Source organism: Spathaspora passalidarum (genome assembly GCF_000223485.1).
Source record: "Spathaspora passalidarum NRRL Y-27907 unplaced genomic scaffold SPAPAscaffold_4, whole genome shotgun sequence".
NCBI classification, from domain to species: Eukaryota; Fungi; Ascomycota; class Pichiomycetes; order Serinales; family Debaryomycetaceae; genus Spathaspora; species Spathaspora passalidarum.
In genome coordinates, this window is record NW_006767428.1 from 424,111 (window position 1) to 443,050 (window position 18,940).

General features: G+C 39.6%; 9 protein-coding genes across 9 annotated transcripts; 4 read left to right on the top strand and 5 right to left on the bottom strand. All coding sequences in view use genetic code 12, as the record gives it.

Annotated features, from left to right (window-relative positions):
* Positions 1–119: 119 nt before the first annotated feature.
* YBL053 (Ybl053p) lies at positions 120–3,578 on the top strand (the record flags this gene model as incomplete). The annotated part of the gene is made up of 1 exon (XM_007375282.1): positions 120–3,578. One exon carries the CDS (start codon positions 120–122, stop codon positions 3,576–3,578), a length of 3,459 nt encoding a protein of 1,152 aa, XP_007375344.1.
* A 144-nt stretch (positions 3,579–3,722) lies between these two features.
* SPAPADRAFT_50664 (uncharacterized protein) lies at positions 3,723–5,225 on the bottom strand (the record flags this gene model as incomplete). The annotated part of the gene is made up of 1 exon (XM_007375283.1): positions 3,723–5,225. One exon carries the CDS (start codon positions 5,223–5,225, stop codon positions 3,723–3,725), a length of 1,503 nt encoding a protein of 500 aa, XP_007375345.1.
* Positions 5,226–5,333: 108 nt separating this feature from the next.
* On the top strand, positions 5,334–12,903 carry SPAPADRAFT_66733 (leucine-rich repeat domain-containing protein; the record flags this gene model as incomplete). The annotated part of the gene is made up of 1 exon (XM_007375284.1): positions 5,334–12,903. The coding sequence occupies one exon, from the start codon at positions 5,803–5,805 to the stop codon at positions 7,402–7,404; it is 1,602 nt and encodes a 533-aa protein (XP_007375346.1).
* On the bottom strand, positions 7,030–8,706 carry SPAPADRAFT_61156 (uncharacterized protein; the record flags this gene model as incomplete). Its single annotated transcript, XM_007375285.1, has 1 exon — positions 7,030–8,706. The coding sequence occupies one exon, from the start codon at positions 8,668–8,670 to the stop codon at positions 8,365–8,367; it is 306 nt and encodes a 101-aa protein (XP_007375347.1).
* On the bottom strand, positions 9,255–12,897 carry SPAPADRAFT_61157 (uncharacterized protein; the record flags this gene model as incomplete). Its single annotated transcript, XM_007375286.1, has 1 exon — positions 9,255–12,897. The coding sequence occupies one exon, from the start codon at positions 12,164–12,166 to the stop codon at positions 11,153–11,155; it is 1,014 nt and encodes a 337-aa protein (XP_007375348.1).
* FYV5 (Fyv5p) lies at positions 10,687–11,112 on the top strand (the record flags this gene model as incomplete). The annotated part of the gene is made up of 1 exon (XM_007375287.1): positions 10,687–11,112. The coding sequence occupies one exon, from the start codon at positions 10,687–10,689 to the stop codon at positions 11,110–11,112; it is 426 nt and encodes a 141-aa protein (XP_007375349.1).
* Positions 12,904–13,414: 511 nt separating the features above from the next.
* Positions 13,415–14,655, bottom strand: ZCF20 (Zcf20p; the record flags this gene model as incomplete). Its single annotated transcript, XM_007375288.1, has 1 exon — positions 13,415–14,655. One exon carries the CDS (start codon positions 14,524–14,526, stop codon positions 13,435–13,437), a length of 1,092 nt encoding a protein of 363 aa, XP_007375350.1.
* Positions 14,656–16,730: 2,075 nt separating this feature from the next.
* SMD3 (mRNA splicing protein) lies at positions 16,731–17,042 on the top strand (the record flags this gene model as incomplete). Its single annotated transcript, XM_007375289.1, has 1 exon — positions 16,731–17,042. The coding sequence occupies one exon, from the start codon at positions 16,731–16,733 to the stop codon at positions 17,040–17,042; it is 312 nt and encodes a 103-aa protein (XP_007375351.1).
* Positions 17,043–17,212: 170 nt separating this feature from the next.
* GLR1 (glutathione-disulfide reductase) lies at positions 17,213–18,679 on the bottom strand (the record flags this gene model as incomplete). The annotated part of the gene is made up of 1 exon (XM_007375290.1): positions 17,213–18,679. The coding sequence occupies one exon, from the start codon at positions 18,677–18,679 to the stop codon at positions 17,213–17,215; it is 1,467 nt and encodes a 488-aa protein (XP_007375352.1).
* Between the last annotated feature and the right edge of the window lie 261 nt (positions 18,680–18,940).

Genomic DNA, 18,940 nt, shown 5'->3' on the forward strand with positions numbered 1-18,940 from the left:
CAGAAAATTCCTGTCGCGCGCGTCTATTCATGCAAAGTACGCACACACACAAGCACGCGTTATTTTGATAATCTTCTTCCATCTCTAGTCATCCTTACAACCACAACTCCTATACCCAAATGAGCTCGAGTTCGGATAGCGAAACCTATGAAGAGTTAGGAGACTTCATAGTCGACGAAGAGCCAATACAAGAATCCAACTCCCAGGATGAATCCAACGAGCCAGACTTGGCAAACGACCGCATACGATCGCTCACCACCACCCTCCAGCCCAATCAAACACCAGCCCAAAAACTTCTTCGTGCCCACATTGCCGTCCTTTGTTCAGCATTAGGTGGACCAGACCATACCTCCAACATCACCCCGCCTCCCTACAAGCTCGGCCATGACGCATTGGCGTGTCTCAAGGATATCAAACGATGGATTAGAGCTGTCGATGAGCGACAAAATAACTATGCCGTTGCCTTGGCATGTGCTGATTCTGGGTTGGTCAAGGATTTGATTGTGATTATGTGCCAGTTTGACAAAAAGAAAACCGGAATCAAAGTCGAGAAAATCAGATTGGCTTGTCTTGAATTGCTCGTGTTGTTAACGTGGCCCGTTGAATTCGGTGCCGAACTCCTGGAACTGCAGCGATTGTTGTTTACTGAAGTAAGAAAAGTGCAGGTTGGATATAAGAAATTGATATTGCTGTATTTGAACGGGGCAGTTTTGAAAAGTGTTATCCGTTTGGTGTTGCCTGTGATTAAGAAACTGAGATTGGATAGAGAGCCAAGAGAGAACCAAATTTTGAAATTGGTGTTGTATTTAGTAAGAAATGTCGTGGCTATCGTTCCTGCCAATGCTTCAGTCTCAAGTAAACTGAGCCATCGTGCAGTAGTTGTTGCTGATGATTTGCCCAACGGTGTTTCCGCCGATGATATCTCCATCAACAACGTGGTTTCCGTGTTTGAAAAGAATAAGGTTTTGATGCTTTTGCTTACCATTTCGGGATCTATAGGAACTGAATTCGACAAGGATATGTTTGGAGAAATCTGTCTTGAATGCATTTACTTGTTAGTCAAGGGGTTGTCTGTTTCGGAACTATTAGAAAAACCAACTCCAAAAGATCCCACAAACCCATCACAACCGCTTCAGTCGGTATCCACCACCGCGGGGATGGAACTTCAAGACCTTCTTGCTTCAGAAACCAAACGTAAACAGCTGCAAACGGCAACCGTGTCCACCCGTCATGGTCGATTTGGATCATTGCTTTCCATAAAAGCTCCCGATTCAAATCCATATGTTGTTTCTGGTCAAGAAGCACTTTTCACCACATCCCTGACATTAACCAAACTTGACAAGTCCAAGACCTGGAAAAATAGAACTCTTTTCAAGTATGACTCTGATGAGTATGTTATTAGCAGATACCCTGTCTATTTGACCACAACTGGTAGAAATATACTACATGAATTTGTCAAGCTGTTTCTTTCTGGTGGCTGTTTTAACAATTTAATTGAAACCATGAGTTCAAGACTTACTACAATTAGTGATATGACTGTGGTTGACGAGTACACCAAGGCAAGTTATTTCTTTACGATTTCCTGGTTTCTTTCATATGAAAAACAATCTATTAAACTACAACAAGCTCAGGATTATGGAAGTGTGGGAGCAGCACTTTCCAGTGTTAATTTCATCTTATTAACGTCGTACTTCCGCGATAGTTTCGGCAGTAAATCCTGGAATTCACTTCATGTAGCCATGCTTTGTTTCAGGGAGTTAATCCAGATATCCAACTCATTATTTGGGAAACAAGATGCCGATGAAACTGATCGAGATTTAGCCGAGGGGATCATTAGAAAGTTGTTTAGTTTTCTGGATTTTGTAAACATTATTGCCCAAATCCCACAAACGGCAGCAAAACATTCACCAGCATATCTTGGAGTAGTTGTTTCTGTGGTCAACACCTTGCTTGAATCCTTTGAAACCTTTGCCAATGAAGATGTTGAACTTTATATCCAATCAAGGCGAAAGAAGAGCAAGTCCAAGCGGAATACTGAGAGACATCCCGAAGCACTTCAAGATGTTATTGATGCTTCTGATGACGAGCAGGATGCTGCTACTGCTAAGGAAATCACCAAGGAACGTAAACTTGATTTCAAGCTCACAGAAGCAAGATTCTTCCATACTTCAATCGTGAACGCCTACATTGCCTATTTGTCACGGTACGATGATCTCGATGCGTCGCAAATAAAAATCTGTTTCAAGTACTTTCATAGATTGTTTGTCGTGCGTAAGGATTTCACAGGGTTGTATAGACTTGATTTTATGCAGTTGCTCGAAAGATTGCATCATGATTTGCGCGGGCTGTCGCGAGCCAGAGTCGACGAATTCATCTATTACTTTATGAAGAAGTTCAAGATTGCGCTTGAGCGATTCCCCATGCCTATTGAATTGTTGTTCCCGCGTATGGAAGATTTGAGTTGCAAGATATACTTGGCCACGGGTGAGTTATATACCAAGCCGGAACCAAACACGCGCGGTCCGAGATTGGCCAAGCAGCTTGAGTTTGTTCGGGATTTTAACCGCGATGAACAAGTAAAGATCTTGGTATCGGCCTTGAAGAGGGAGGATAAGTTGGCATTGCTTGTGTGGATAATATCTGAACTAGAACGGATCTTGAGTGAACGGATCCTTGATGATAGCTCGATTGCCGAGTTGAACCCAGGAGTTCACAGGCGATTGTTTATTAATAATGGGAACTTGCGTCTTCTTTTAAAGTTGATTGGGTTTGATTTACCGTTTACTATGGATGAGAATCCTGAGTTGCCAACCTCGGTGGAAACCGCCACACTTACTGAGTTTATTGATTTGATCAAGAAGTGGAAGGATCAACATGGAGAATTCGACGATGGTAAAGAACCTAGCTTCTTCTTGCGAGCAAGGGAAGACGATGAAGAGGAAGATTATGGTGAAGGTGATGACATTGCGTTTGAGACAGCGCCGGGTTCAGGAGAAAGAATGAACATCCATGAACTAGACGCATTGGATGAACTCGAACAATCTCTTTCTCAAAGAAGTAAAGGCCACGCCAGGAAGAAAAGACCACAGCGTGTCCATGAACATCATCGTACGTCTGGTGAACGACAACGACTCCCTCCTGTCACGCGTACTTTCAACTCAGCTGAATTTGTGCATGACTCTGATGATGAATCCGATGATGAAAAGGATGCCGAGTTTTTTGCTCGTGAAGAAAGATTAAGAACGTTGCTTGGTGAAAGTGGTGGTATCGTTGATGGTAGACAGTTGGCCGAGTTTAAATTGCGATGGGCGGAAATTGAAAAGAATGGTGGTGTTTTGCCTGAACGAAGAGTCGACACTAGTGAATTGTTTGTCAATGACGATGATGATGATGACGATGATATTATGTCAGATGCTCCTCAATCATCTACAGATTCTTCCAAGAGGCTGGCTGACGAGGAGGAGGAGGAGGAGAGGCAGGAGGTTGCCCCTGCTAAGAGACTTGCGGATGATGATGATGAAGAGATTGCTCATGTCAAGAGAAAACGTATTGTTGTAAGCGATGACGAAGATGAGTAGACTGTATAATAGATTATATAACAGTTAATACATCTATAAAAAAGTAAAAAGTACATGAATGATCCTAATATCTAGTTTGTTTATTTATAAGATGGGTTCTGTATACTGGACATCTTCTCAACGCTTTTCTCATGCCCAGTGTTCTTAATCAATGACACAATGACCTTCTTCACCTTTATGTCTTACCGCCTGACTTATAGTCATAAAACTACTAATAAACATAACCAACACTCCAAACACGACACAACCAACACTAGGCAATGCCTTATAAATAATAAACCTCCTTTTATCCTTTGGTGAACAATTAACAAAATCCTGTTGTTGCCAACTTAACTTGAAGTAACACAATGGTGGGATAATGAATGCCATTAGAGACGCCAGGGTGGCTCCTATTAATTCTAAAATCATACCTAAATTACACGTGAATAATGATACTGACATTGACGAAAATACAAGAAAGGTGGTGATGAAGAAATGCTGTCTTGATGATAATTCCAACTCTGCTATACTTCCTTGGCTTGCATGCTTGGCAAGGATGATTTCCTTAAGGACATCACGCACGACAAAGATTTCGAGTGGGAAGGTGGTCAACATGTTTAGTCCAAAACAGAACCGGGCAATGTTGATCCAATTGTCATCCGATCTGAAGTTGTTTAGGAGATTACCCTTGGTCTTGTCTCCGAAATTGAGCAACCCGTTGATTCCCATAATCATACAGAAAATCATAGACACTATGCACGATATATGGGTGAGTTTGGCGAATTTTGGGAGTGTCGCATTCTTCATTGAGTTGTAAATGAACATGGTATTGTGGTGACACACAAGGGCAAACAGAATCACGGAAACCCCTTGGAAGATATTGTAATTGACGGTCCATTCCGGCAAGGTTAACTTGGCTCTAAGCTCCAGGGATACAAATGGAGCCCGGGCAATGGTTAATATCACGATGATTAACATCCCTACCAAGGCAAACCCAGAAGCCTTGGCAAGCTTCGAAATGTCTCTGTTGAGGGAAAGTGGATAGGAGATGCATGCCGTGAACAAGATAATGATGGTGTTTCTATAAAATAACCAGGCAATGGGGGATCCAGGGCCAGTGATCAGTTTCGGTATGAATGCTTTCAACACATGAGGGATAGTATCACCAATAATAACACAAAATGCCATACACCCACCATAGGCAAAGGAACAAATTGACACTAGTAACAAAATTTTCCCCGCTAGTCCAAAACAGTAATTTACCGAGTCCTGGTAAGATTTTGTTTGTGATAAGATTGAATTCTTGACAATTAAACGCAATGTCCAGTCAATCAACAATGTTAGTAATATCATAACGACAATCCCACCAACTAATCCACTGTTTTTGAATGCAAATGGTTGGCCGATGATCCCGGCACCCAAGATGGAATTTGCCATATTCATAAAAGCCATCTTCATATTTGATCGTCCTGTTTCCTCGGGCTGTTCTAAAGAACCTTCACCTTCAACTTCAAAATCTAGCGAGTCTACTGTTTGAAGTTCAAATTCTTCATGTGTGAGATCACCGGTGTCGCCATTATGTAGGGCTGCATTTTGAGGGACGGAAAGGTAGCCTGATTTAGAGTCGCTCTGGGTGGGTGGTATGCTATGTGCGACTGTTGCTGACATGGTTATGTATTCATTGGCTGGTTACTGGGAGAGGGAGGGAGGACATACGTGTATGTTGTAAGATTAAGGTTGCCGATTTTTTCGGATCTGAATGAAGAACAAAAATTTACGATTGATAAGCGTTTGGTAGCCACAGCTGGTGTTGCTCACGTTCATAAGCCAGGGTGCATCGTAATTACATGTCGTGTCACTGTAAGGAGGCTAGAGGTATCGTATACGCTCGGTTTTCGTTGTGAACACTAACACAGCTAGAAAGGACCAACAATATTGGGACAGGAGTACAGTATATACTACACGCGTTTTACCCCTCCTAGCCAAGTTTAACGTGTAATATAATCAAGGTGATGTTAGACCCTTTGATGGAAACTCGAACCTAGTTTCAAGCAGCATTCCAGATAATGAAGCTGGGTTTTGTAATGCCACCTGCACTTTCCACCTGCACTTTCCACATCCATGGTATATTCGTGCGCAAGGAAACTTTCTAGTTTACATACCCTTGCAGCAAATGCAACTAATTAAAGAACTCATTTGCCTTCCATTCGAATACCTTTGACCAGCAGTTAAAGATCTAACTACAATGAACCACAATGACACATGGTTAATTAACTTCCTTAGTACGTTCTTCCAACTGTTTCCCAATGATATCATTAACGTTATATTGGACTTGCTTACGCAAAAACAGAAACATGTTTTTGTTACGGATTTCCCCAATAATAATATCCGTCTGGTTGCTCGTGCCAACTACTATCGTAATATTCATTTTGTAACTCCATTCCTGAGAAGCTACGTTCTATTTCATTTTGAAAAGTCAACTCGGGTCACGTTTGTTGGGATGGATAAAATACTACATTTCATGGATTCTTATCCTGATGTTATCCCCAAAACCTTAGTTCTTGAAATTAGTTTTTTAGATTACGAAAATCTTAAAGCGATTTTAACCAAGTACCATGATAAGATCAGTAAAATCTCTGAAATGAGTATCATATTAAAAAATTACGAGATTAATATTGCCTTTTTGAACTTCTTATTATCCTTTGATAATTTGACAAACTTGGTTTTTGAACAAACAAGCTTGAAGCTGATACGACGTTTTTTTATTAACAATTCGAGGTTTATTCATCATCCCAGACTTAGCCTGATTAGGATTTCTAGCCTGTACGTCATTGATTGGCTGGGAGTACAATTTCCCCAAAAATTGAAAAACCTTGAGTTACCAAGGGCTAAGATTTCTACAGTAAATATCCCTGCAGAGGTGGGCAGAATTTGTTTTACTAAATCTAAAATCAAACATTCGAATGAGTTAAGAAATAAGTTACCCGAGAATTTGACTGTTCTTGAACTCCATTCAACTGGTTTGGAATGTCTCATGGTTGATGATTTGCCAGTGGGACTAACCAATTTAAAAATATCCAGGAATCCCCTCAATAAGATTTATGGGAAGAGATGGCCACCCAATTTGCAGAAACTAGAATTAGAATTTCATAAACTAAATGATGAAGCGTTACAATTTGTGAATGAATCAATTGGGTGGCCCTTAAATGTGACTCACTTGACTATTCTGGGGACTAAACTCAAAGATCTTTCTAATTTAAGTAACCTACCACAGAGTTTGAAGCATTTGAACATATCAAACACCCATTGGAATTTGGTTAAAGAAAATACCAGATTTGAATTCCCTCGAAACTTGAAAATATTGCATATGAGTTTCTGTGGACTTCCTCGTTTAAAATATTTGAAATTTCCATCATCACTTGAAGATTTGTCATTGCCTTTAAATCGAATTCATAACATACTAACATACGGTGCTTGGCAAGAGCTTGTTAATTTGAAACGCTTAGACCTCGATTATAACTCAATTACCAGCTTGGACAATTGGGTTATACCCCCTAACCTTGAATACCTTTGCTTACTGAATAATCGAATCAAAGAGGTAACCCTGCGGTTCCCTTTGTTCAATAATAAATACAACTTCAACCTTAAGGTATTGAAATTATCCCGTTGCCAACTATCTAAAGTGAGAATAGACTATATTCCCCCCAGTATGGTACGATTAGATCTTTACCAAGATGACTTAATTGCTCAGATAGTGTTGCCTATAGATTCTAAACCATGTTTGATCCCACGGGGGTACAGATTCAAAAGAATGAATTACATGCCCGTTAATTACTGTAAAGTTTAAATTCGACCGGAACAAGCACTTTGCCCAAGTCGATGATTTCGATTAGTATCTGGGTTAAAAACACAAGACAAAACAATGGTAATGTTTATACAAGAATTACTATAGTAAATGTCATGCTATTCTATGTATATTGGAATCAGCAATTCCAAGTCTCGCTAATGTGATGCATCTGGCTACATTTGAGTCAATATCAATAAATCTGTCCAGGGAATAGCCGTGTTAGATATTTCTTTTTAAGAAAAACATTTTGAATATATCAGTGCATGTGCACGCTGTGTTGGGTTAGGTTTGAGATTACTGGAAAACTGGTACTCCAAATGATTTATTCTGTATAACTCTTATCAGCTAAGGAAAATTTGCTTTCTCAAAGGACCCGAGTTATATCTATCAGGTTCAACCAAGAATGTTGAATTGGATAGAAGTAGAATTACATCGAACATAAACGTGAGTTAACTTGCTTGTAACATGTAAGAGCCAATGACAAATTAATTTCAACGACTCTTCGAAAGACATCAACAATAGTAATTGATCATATTTATTGAAAAGAAATAACATATAAATATGCAAAACTATGATTACATTCAAGAAGTGATAGTAGTAGGGTAACGCCGAAAGGAACTTAGTGGCCTGAGTGTTTACAATCTATTAGTTGTTGAAGCTAATATGGCCAATATATGTAAGATTTTGGAAAATTATACAGAAGCAGCCGCCATGACTTTCATATTTCCATTATTTGATTCTCTTTCTCTGTAATGTTCAAAAATTTTAGTGAAAACCATGACATTTTACATCTTAATAGTCAAAACCGAAGGAAATTCTTATCTGGAAAAAAGTAGTTCAAAAATTACAATGCATTAGATTCTTCATTTATTACTAGACCTATTATTTAGCACATAACTATTATATAGCATCCAAAACAAAAAAATATATAGCAACGCCATGACTTAGATTTTACTGGAGCTAATTATTAATTTCGAGCCAATATTCAGTGCAAGAGCAATTTATTTGGTGACTGCTTTTTTCGTCACACTGAAATATCATATGTGCTAGAAGCAGGTCGATCTTATTGTACTGCTTGTGGCAATTCACACATTTACGGAACAAATCCTTTACCAAGCTACCATGTTCTTCAATATGCCTTCTAGCGGCATCCATATTATCTAGTGTCACCCCACAGCCATGAAATAAACAAGTGATGGTCCCGGAATTAATATCTAAGTGGTGGTCGATACCTTGGTCCAACATGTCCCGGGAACTTTGGCTCATGTGTGATACTATATGGACTTGAATATTTCCCTCATAGTGGGTGAAGTAGCCGCACCTAGACCATTGGCAATGGAAAATGCCACTTGCGTGTTCAAGTTTCCAGAACTTTTCCAAAACAACTCTGCATGCAGAATTAATACCGCCATCAGTTACAAATATACTCCTTTGTTGGTCTTCGACTGATGTTGTTCCAGGTTCTTCACTTTCGGGGACCATATCTTGGTTCAATTCTTCTTGATTAATCATAGAGGCGATTGGTACTACCGAGTTTCTATTACTTCCATAATGTGAAAATCTAGCCGGTAAAGAGACCGAGTATTGCATGAATGGGTTTGCTGAATTTGGTGGTGAATTTTGTTGGATGTTTGGAAGGCTTGAGGTTTTAATTTGACGGTATATTAGCTGAAGGGTGTTCCACCCGGATAACTCGTTCTCAAACTTTATGTTTGACACGTTGGAGTCAATTTCTAAGAATAACAACATCATTATGAACTTCATTAGAGTTTCTACCCTTTCAATTGCGTCATTTAAAAGATTATGATCTTCTGGGTTGATTAAAAAGGGAACTAGATGCTCCACAAAAAGCGAACAATTTTGAGATAATAAAAGCATAAAAAGCTGTCTCAAATGTTGTTCTGATTGTGGTGGAGAATTTGACAAATATATTATTTCGGACCTGACCCTATCATCCATGGATGGAAATAAGTTCAGGTGAAGAGACTCAACCAATATGTTAAAGAACATTCCTAGATATGAAGGCACTTTGATGTTTGTGAGATCAACATTCCCGAACCCTGCTTCGTTTTCAAAAACAGGGTGATTCTTATTCTGGTTCAGAAACTTATTCCTATATACTCCCATAACGTAGTGATAAAACCCGGTTCCAATAGCCATTCTTGTATTTGTGCATGAGCTTAATATTTGAGTTTGGATAGCTGGAGTGTATCCAATGAGTTGAGAACAATGTTCAACCACATTATCCACATTCTCCAAATCCCAATACGCAATAGTTTGTTGGGAGGGACCTTCTCGTGGTATAGCTTCCACAATGTATGTTGGATCCAGATATATTAATACCTTTCTACCATTTATCTCGAACTCGGTTCCAACAACCATCTTACCATGGACAAGGTTGTATTCAGCTTCTGTATAATTTCTCCAGTTTAGATTTGTGTTGTTGAAGCAGATCAAATAGTTGCTAGGTTGAATTACCAGAAATAATCCTGGTCTATTGATCATAAAAGAACTCATACTCACAAGCTTTTGGTACATAGATTCGATCAAATGTGAGCGCTGTGGGCCAATTATCTGTTTGATATCTTGAGTTACATTTTCTGGAGACATAATTGAATGATTGCTGTAGTCAATAAGAAACTCCATGTAATAAATCCATTGAGGTTGGGACACATCAGGTAATATTTCAGCATTGGGTGAATTTATAACAGGAACCTCCATAATTGGTTCTTTTAATGAGGAAATTTTGCTTGTTAAGGTTGTCTACTTTGTATAAGAAGTTTTGCAACACAGAGACGCTCCCGCTCTTAAAAAAAAAAAAACAATGTAAACAAAAAATGTGTTGCCACAGACTTTTCTTTCTTAACTCTTTAAATGCCAGAGTGAACATTGGATATAAAATCAGTATTACAAGTAGTAAGTGCTGAGTGGTAAGTATCTTCCAATTGGAATGGATTTCTCAAAGTTGTTGTCAGTTTCAGTCTATCTGAGCAAGCATATACAATTCTGTGTGCAGATTGGTTGTAAGGGTATGTATATAAGTTCCACATAATCAATTGCCACCATAAGATTACCAGGCACTTGACTTATACTCATGATATCCCCATAGGAAGAACTGGTTATATCCAGCCGTTACATTAGTAACGCTGTGGATATATGGTAGCGCTGGCATAAACGTATTTGCTTGAATTATTTGCGACATTAATTTTTCTGATTCCTCATCTCAAGCAACCAGCTCTTCCTATCACTTCCTCGTTTGATTATATCCCAACATCCCTTCCAATGCCAGCAGATCGTAAATCATCAAAGAAATATACGGATAGACATGCATCCAAAACAGCCGATATAAAACGAGCCCTTGTCCATCGTGCCAGAATCAGAAAGAACTATTTTAAGTTATTAAAGGAAGAAGGACGACCTGATCCGCAAGAAACCCAACAAGAACAACAACAACAAGTTGAACCCAAGAAGAAACCAGTGAACTTTGCCGAACGTGCTCAACTTGCTAAGCAAAGAAAAGAAGAAGCAAGAGCGCAAAAATTACAGCAAGTCAAGGAAAAGAGAGAGAAGTTGGAATTAAAGAAGAAAGAAAGAGAGATGAAGAAAGCGGGGTTCTCGAAACATACCCGAACAGGACAACCTTTAATGGGACCAAGAATCAACAATTTGCTCGACAAAATAAGGAATGATATGAAGGAGGATAAATAGGCACTTTATACAGTTAAAATATATATACATACACACAGCTTTACAATGATACTACTCTCTTTATCATCAAGGCAAAGTCATACAAGAATAACATGCTTACTCTTCTTTGGTACATCCACCAATTCTTGCATTGTTCAACCCATTTGCTCAAACTAACCCCTTTGTATTTGTTATCGATTTCCTCGACTTTTTCTTCGTAAACACATCTAGCACAATAATTAGCCATAATCAAGAATGTTCTTTCTGGACCTAACACACTTTGTAAACTCTCATCTAAATTTCTAGTCAAATCATTAGTCTTGAGAATAAGTAATACAATTCTCGGCATACTACTCAAAATACTCATCAAGTCTTCAATAATAGTCAGATCCAGGTTTAACTGAGATTGGATGCTTGACATTTCATCCACTGACCTCTTGGTTTTAATATCGTAATTCAAGGCAACTTCGGGTGCTCTACCGGTGATGGCACTCATCCAAATCCTAAACTTTTGTTCTCCTTCTATACCAGTGAACTTGGTAGTATACTCTTTCATTTTAGGTATATCGTTGTCCAACACAGCAAGCCAGAAATGAGCATAGTTTCGTTTCATCTCTATTGGGATATTTCTGTATAATCCATGATCATACAATATGATTTCAAAGTTGTGCTTATCTCCTGGTTGTTTATGTTCCAACTTCCTAATGGCAAGATTACCACCATGAGGATCACAATGCAATCCAACCCCAGGTGTGAATATCATATTGTTGAAGATGTGGGACAAACAACTTGACACTTCCAGGGTATCTATTCCATTATCCTTCATGTATTGCAAATTATCCAATCTTGCCCCGGGGACATACTCCATAATCAAAATTCTAGGTTGGGCTTCAATAATCTTGGGGATTCTTAATGCAGTTACACCTTTGAAATCGTGGAAATATTCTGCAGTCAGTTTAGAATTCTCGGCCTCTTTAACAAAGTCTAATTCGACAAAGATAGAACTTTGCATTTCGTCGCCCAACCAGGTTAAGGGGTATTCTGGAAACACAACGTACATTAAATCAAACACCATTTTCGTCATGTATACATCAATAGGAACAAACTCCTTAAGCAGAGGATGTTGAACCTTAACAGCCACGCTCAGCCCGTCTTTTAATTTGGCAATGTGAACTTGGGCCAAACTGGCAACACCGACGGGATCAGGGGAAAACTCTTGAAACAAGTCCAGAATAGAATATCCAAGATCGCTCTTAAACATGGCGTCGATTTCGCCCAACTCACTTCTGGGACATTGATCTTGCAATGGAATCATAGTGTCGGTCCATTCTCGAGGCAATAAATAAGTCAAGGCAGTTATATGCTGTCCTAGTTTGATGTAGATCCCACCGTTCTTCTCCAAGGCTCGTAATGTGATCTGAGCACTACGCAAATGAGTCTTGCTTAAAGCAGCTTCTCGTTCTTCTGGAGTGCTGAATTCAGTGGAAAGTACCAGCTTATACAACAGGAAACACCGGACCATGGCAATAGTTACAACGGCAACTCTGTCGAATGTAAGCACTATATGCTTGAAGTGATCATTGGTATAGTAAAGTGTGGCTGCTCCGGTAGATCCAAGGGCTAATCCTATTGGTAGTAACCACCGATTCCTCCGTGGTTTGGGTATGGTGGTGGAGGACAAGTTGCGAATAGTGAGTCTGGGAACAACACGACAACTGCTGGATATGAACAGAGCATTGGGAAAAGAGCTTTTGATAGTTCTAAGTCCATACATGGTGATATCGAAGGCAAAGCAACACGGTTGTCAAAATTACATAGTGTTTATATTGAAAATTTATCAAAAAAAAAAAAGAATTACCACGGAGCAAAATCGCATGATTGGCATGTGGTAGCGTGTACACTAATGCAGAATGACTAAATAATATGGGGTAGGCATTAAGTAGACAAGGGAACTTGGGGATACAAGTTTTGAATGATTGGAGAGGATGAGAAGAGGTTGAAAAATCTTTTACTACAAAGTTAGGTCACATTTCTAAGTTCTACATCTCGGTTCTAGAACAAAAGAATGAATTCCGAACTCGCAATCTAATCCCAAGGTCAACAAATCCCCTGGGAAGGTTGTTTCGATCTTGAGTATAGGAGTTTCTATTAATCACAATTCTATTCAGCAATTTGTAATAAGTACTGACCTTTTATTGTTTTAACCTATTGTACCTATGTTGAACTTGTATTGCTAGTGTACTTCTTGTTGCTGCAAAAAAAAATCACAAGAAAAACTTACAGTAATAAAGAAGACTTACCTCAACTTTTTTATTGACTATTTGACTAATGTAACTAGTATTTCTAAATAACTTCGGTAAAATTCTCATTTATCAAAAAATCCAAATCTAAGTCAGCAAATTGAGAAAAATCAAACATGTCTTCAAACTCATTATTTACAATCATTACTTCATTCGGTGATTCTGGCACAGCCGGCACCACTGGTTGAATAATTACGGGAGGATTTGCACGTGGAGCAGGAGCACGACCAGCCGCAGAAGCAGAAGGGGTACGTGCAGGAGGAGAGGGTGGTGGTGGTGGTGGTGGTGGTGATAGTTGTGGTAGTTGTGTGGGAATAGCAGGAGCAATCGGTCTTAGAGGAGATGTAGTACGTGTAGATGCAGATGGAGGAGGAGGAACATATGGACACTTGTCACCTCGTAAATTACTCTCGGTAAATGGTGCAGGACTGGACCTGACACTTTGATGATCAAAGGGACATTTCCGTTTTCTTGGCTTTTCAATTTCCAAATCTTGAGGTGAGGTGATTTGGGAAATTGGGCATCTTGTAAATTCTTGTTTGATAGGTATATTACTAGTCTCTTGCTCTTCGTGTATTACAGGACACTTGTCTTGGAATCCAGGCACTTGGGCATGAATCTTGGCGTAATTTACTGCCTTGCTATTGTTACCAATAAATGTAAGATGGAACTTCCATAATTTGGCTAGTTTGGTTAATCTCATTTTGTGGGCTAGCTTGCTGTCTAGAAAATCGATAAGTTTATTGACTCGAGGAATGATATATTCTGATAAGAACACACTAGGTTTGAATGTCCCATATTCCATAATGGAAATCTCTGTATCGTTCTCCTTAGCTCGGATTAGTAATCCTACTATACATTGAATTGACCTTGTCAATAGTTCAACCGCATCTTCATAGCTTGTTCCATTCACTAGATCATTCACAAACTGATACAAATATTCAAATAGTTTCAGTAAAGTATTAGTCTTAATATCGTATTCTTCTTCCTGGAGCAATACTAAATAACCTAGGAACCATCTCAAGTATTGCAACTCTCTGGTAATCTCAGTCTTTTCTGTTGCTTGCAATTTAACCAACCCAGGATCGTTCATTAGTGCTGTGCATGCATTGATACACGATTCAAGATCATGCATAGTAGTGACCAGAGAATTCATAGCTTGTTGCACTGTTCGATTGACTCTTGCAATTAAATATTGCACTTGTAAAGAAATACTCAAGCCTGGGTGTTTGACACTTGCTAGGTAATTGACATGGATATTACTGCTTTCACTAGCTTCAATCTTTTCGCGGAGTTTAATCAAATCATCATTTGACTTGAAGGTGGCAAGTCCAAGATCAAGCCTGTTAATTAATCGAATTGCGTTGCTCCATAACTGACAAGCATGGATCTTCACATTCCGTTGTTTTCGTGTAGAGTGAATCAACTCAGGATCCGTCCATAAATGTGATTGTAGCACTGATTTTAGAAAGATAGGGTATATGTTTGTGAATTTAGATTGTGGATCTGATTGCAAGTGGGTCATGGTTAATGCTAGCACGCTTAATGACGTTTGAGCGGGTAGAACTTGCGTTATAAAGTCGTTGACAAGCAGCTTTATAGTTGAACGTAAAGTGTATTTAAGATAAACCGATCCAAACAAACTAACAAACTGGGGTGGTTGACTTGTTTGCAACTCATGTAACGATTCAAGTACAATCATGGATAGCATACATAAATAAACTCCTTTGCTGGTTAGCTCTTGGTCTATGTTTAGCAGTATATTATCACCGTGTTTCTTAAACACAGACTGGATTTCAGGTTTATAAAACAGAAGCAACCTGGGTTCCTCTTGACCAAAGTAATACTCAAGAAGAAAACATAGTTGTTTGTAATCCAACTTGTCAACTAGCCGTAAAGTCAAATCCCAAAGCAGAAGCAAGTTATTTCGTAAACTTTGATGGTGGTCTACTGGTGTGGGTGTTCGAGAAATTGGAGTCAACTTATTGTCATCCATCAAATTGAAATCGCATTCAATAACGGGACAGTTCCGATGGGCACTTGGTCTTCCCACCGATGTGAAGTCAATTTCATTAATTTTCCTTTTTTTGTGTTCTTGCACTTTGGTATCTCGCTTCAACATATTCATCTTGTACATGTGGTAAATCTTTTGCAAATTGGTAATCTTGTACCAAAGGGTAGTCAACTGCGGGTCCAACTTTATCAAATTAATCCAAGAATAAATGTAAACGGTATCATCATCGACCTTGCTATCACATTTAATCACAAAATCCCCATCAATCTCAACTTTATCCTTACTGGCTAATTTCAACTTCTTAAGCACGGTGATAACTTTTTCCTTGTCCAGATGAGCCCGTGGACCCAATTGGTCCAACACGGCAATCCTCCGCTTTAAATCGTCGATTTCTTTGCGCTGGGAGAGGATTACGCGGTCTTGATTATTTTTCATACACCTGAAAGTTTCGCTCTCTTCCACCTTTTCCTTTTTGACGGTTTCACCTTTATTCTCATTGTTATTGCCTAACCATGGTGGATCAATGTATTGACATAGATGGCCAACACCCTGTCTTATACATCCACCACATGCAGGTTTTGCCTTATCACATTTGACTTTACGTTTCTTACACGAGAGACACGATACAGGAACACGGTTTCTTTGTCGTTTGGCTGACTCAGGCATGATGGTCTGGTTAGTGTAATTGTGTGTTGCCAGTTTTTTGTTCTGGGGTTTGATTTTTTTTTTTTTACCTCCGATAAACCCGAACATCGGAAAACAGGCTGGTTCGCAATTTGCAACCTTTGCAACCTTGCAGCCATGGCAAACAAGCACATGATAGAGAAGGGCTGTCTGTTTCATGATGGAATGTGTTAAGAAAGATGTATCTTGCAGCAAGAGTCGGCAAGAAATAGAGCAGAACCAAACGCTCATCCAAAATCATATCCTCACGGATGTAGTTGGTGGGGACTTTGAGAACATCTTGAAGTCTCTCCCCTCACAAGGGCAGCACCACAAGTATTCTCACATGTTTTATCTAACACGCACATACATGCACACGTATATATACACACATATATACACACAAATACAGAGAAAGAGACAGAAAGCAAGCAGTATCATGTGGAAATTGCAAAGGGAGGGGTTGCAACCAACGAGTACAAATCAAGATGGCCCGCAGAGAAAAGTCGCGCGCACATAGTTGGAGTAACATGACGACATTTTTTTTCTCTTTTTTCCCACCTGCCAGTGTTTGCGACATTGCCGTTGGCTCACTCCACCTTGAAAAAATCCCAGCCATCTCCCACAAGACAACTACTCTATCCTTCAAGGTTTGTACAATAATGTCAGTAGCAGGAATACCAGTACGACTTCTCAATGAAGCACAAGGCCATGTGATATCGGTTGAACTAACCACAGGTGACACCTATCGCGGAAAGCTTTTAGAAAACGAAGACAATATGAACTTGTCCCTTTACGATGTTGTTATTACCAAGGGGAAAACCGGAGATACAACTTATATGAATCAAGTGTTTGTCCGTGGAAGTATGATTCGGTTCATCAGTGTTCCTGATATCTTAAAGAATGCTCCTATGTTCTTTATGAAACCGGGTGACAAACCAAAGCCTCCAATTAGAGGTCCCAAGATAAGATAGTGTTTAGTGTTCCTAAACACTAGTATAGCCCAGCACAACCCAGCACAACAGAGCATAGTAGAGCACAGCAGGGCACAGCAGATCACAATAGATCACAACAGAGCACATCCTACCCGCCCAACTACATATTCAGTTCTTAAAATTGTATATTAATAAAAACTATATTTAGTCTAAGTCATGGTAACTAATTCTTCGGCAGAAGTTGGGTGGATAGCAACACAGTTGTCGAAATCCTTCTTGGTAGCACCCATCTTGATAGCAACCCCGAAACCTTGTAAGATTTCTGCAGAATAATCACCCACAAGATGAAGTCCCACAACCTTCTCTTCTGGGCCAGCACAGACAATTCTATAAACAGTTGGTGCCTTGTCAGCATCGCTATCCATCATAGCAAAATACATCCCAGTGAATTTGGAATTGTAAACCTTGACATTGTCACAACCATACTTGTTGATAGCTTGGGTTGAAGATAATCCAATTGACCCAGCTTCAGGATGGGAGAAAATAGCCGATGGAATGTTTTCATATTCCAACTTTTCATTGGCAAATTGTGGTCCACCAAATAATCTGTTGGACAATTTACGACCAGCAGCAATGGCAACAGGAGTCAATTCAAAGTTACCGACAACATCTCCTAATGAGAAGATCTTGGGGTTGGATGTTTGTTGATACTCGTCAACAACAATTTGGTGCTTGTGGTTGACATCAACGCCAACATGCTCTAATCCAATATCAAGCAATGAGTGTCTTCCGACGGTCCAAACTAATTCATCAACTTCGAGAACCTTTCCATTACCTAAATGAACAATCTTCTTGCCATTGTCACCTTTTTCAACCTTGACAACACCCCCGGATTGCTTGTGCATGTTGATACCCAACTTTTGCTCATAATGGTCGGTGATTGTAGTTTGAATGATGTCGTCAAAAGAACGTAACACAGTGTCACCTCTAATGATGAAATGGGTTTCTGAACCAAAACTGTTGAAAATACCACTCAATTCAACCCCAATGTAACCAGCACCAACAACGGCAACTGATTTAGGTTGCTTTTCCAAATCAAAGAATCCATCACTGGTAATACCTAATTCAGCACCTGGGACTTGAGGAGGGACAATTGGAGCACCACCGGAAGTGATCAAGTATTTGTCAGCGGAAAAGACAAACGAATCGCCCTTTTGATAAACCTTGTCCTTTTCCAAAAATGAAATTTCCTGTTCACCCGTCAACTTAACTTCGACATTACCTTGTTCGTTGAATCTGGCATGGCCATACAAGTAGTCAACGCCTTCACGATTGAGGTTGTTGGCATAGATACCATTCAATCTGGTGACATAGGCATCTCTCTTTTCTTTGATAGCGCCCCAAGCAAAATCACCAAAGTTGGTAACTTGAGTTTCTTCAGTTAATCCATAAGCCTTCAAGTGGTGCTTCTTATGAGCCAAGTCAGCAGCATACCACATGACCTTCTTAGGGACACAACCGACATTAACACAAGTTCCACCTAATTTCTTGTATTTGGTTTCAATAAGCAAGACCTTGGCGCCGTATTTGGCAGCACGACGGGCGCAGGCGACACCACCACTGCCACCTCCAATAACGAGGAAGTCGTAATTACGAATAGGATTGATAGGAGCCATTATAGATGAAGATGAGGTCAATTGACGAGATATAAAGCTGAGACGTGTTGTTGTTGTGGTTAGAAACTGTTGGGATAAACGGGGGAACAACATTTGGTGGGGGCGAAGGTGTGTGAAACGGGGGAATCTAAAAAAAAAAATTACTAATTGAAAAATGCGACTGCGATCTTACTATTTTTTTTTTTTGATTTCTCAGCCGCAAATCCCGATGCCCGCCACCGGGAAATACCTATATCAGCTATACTTTTAGTCATAATGTAT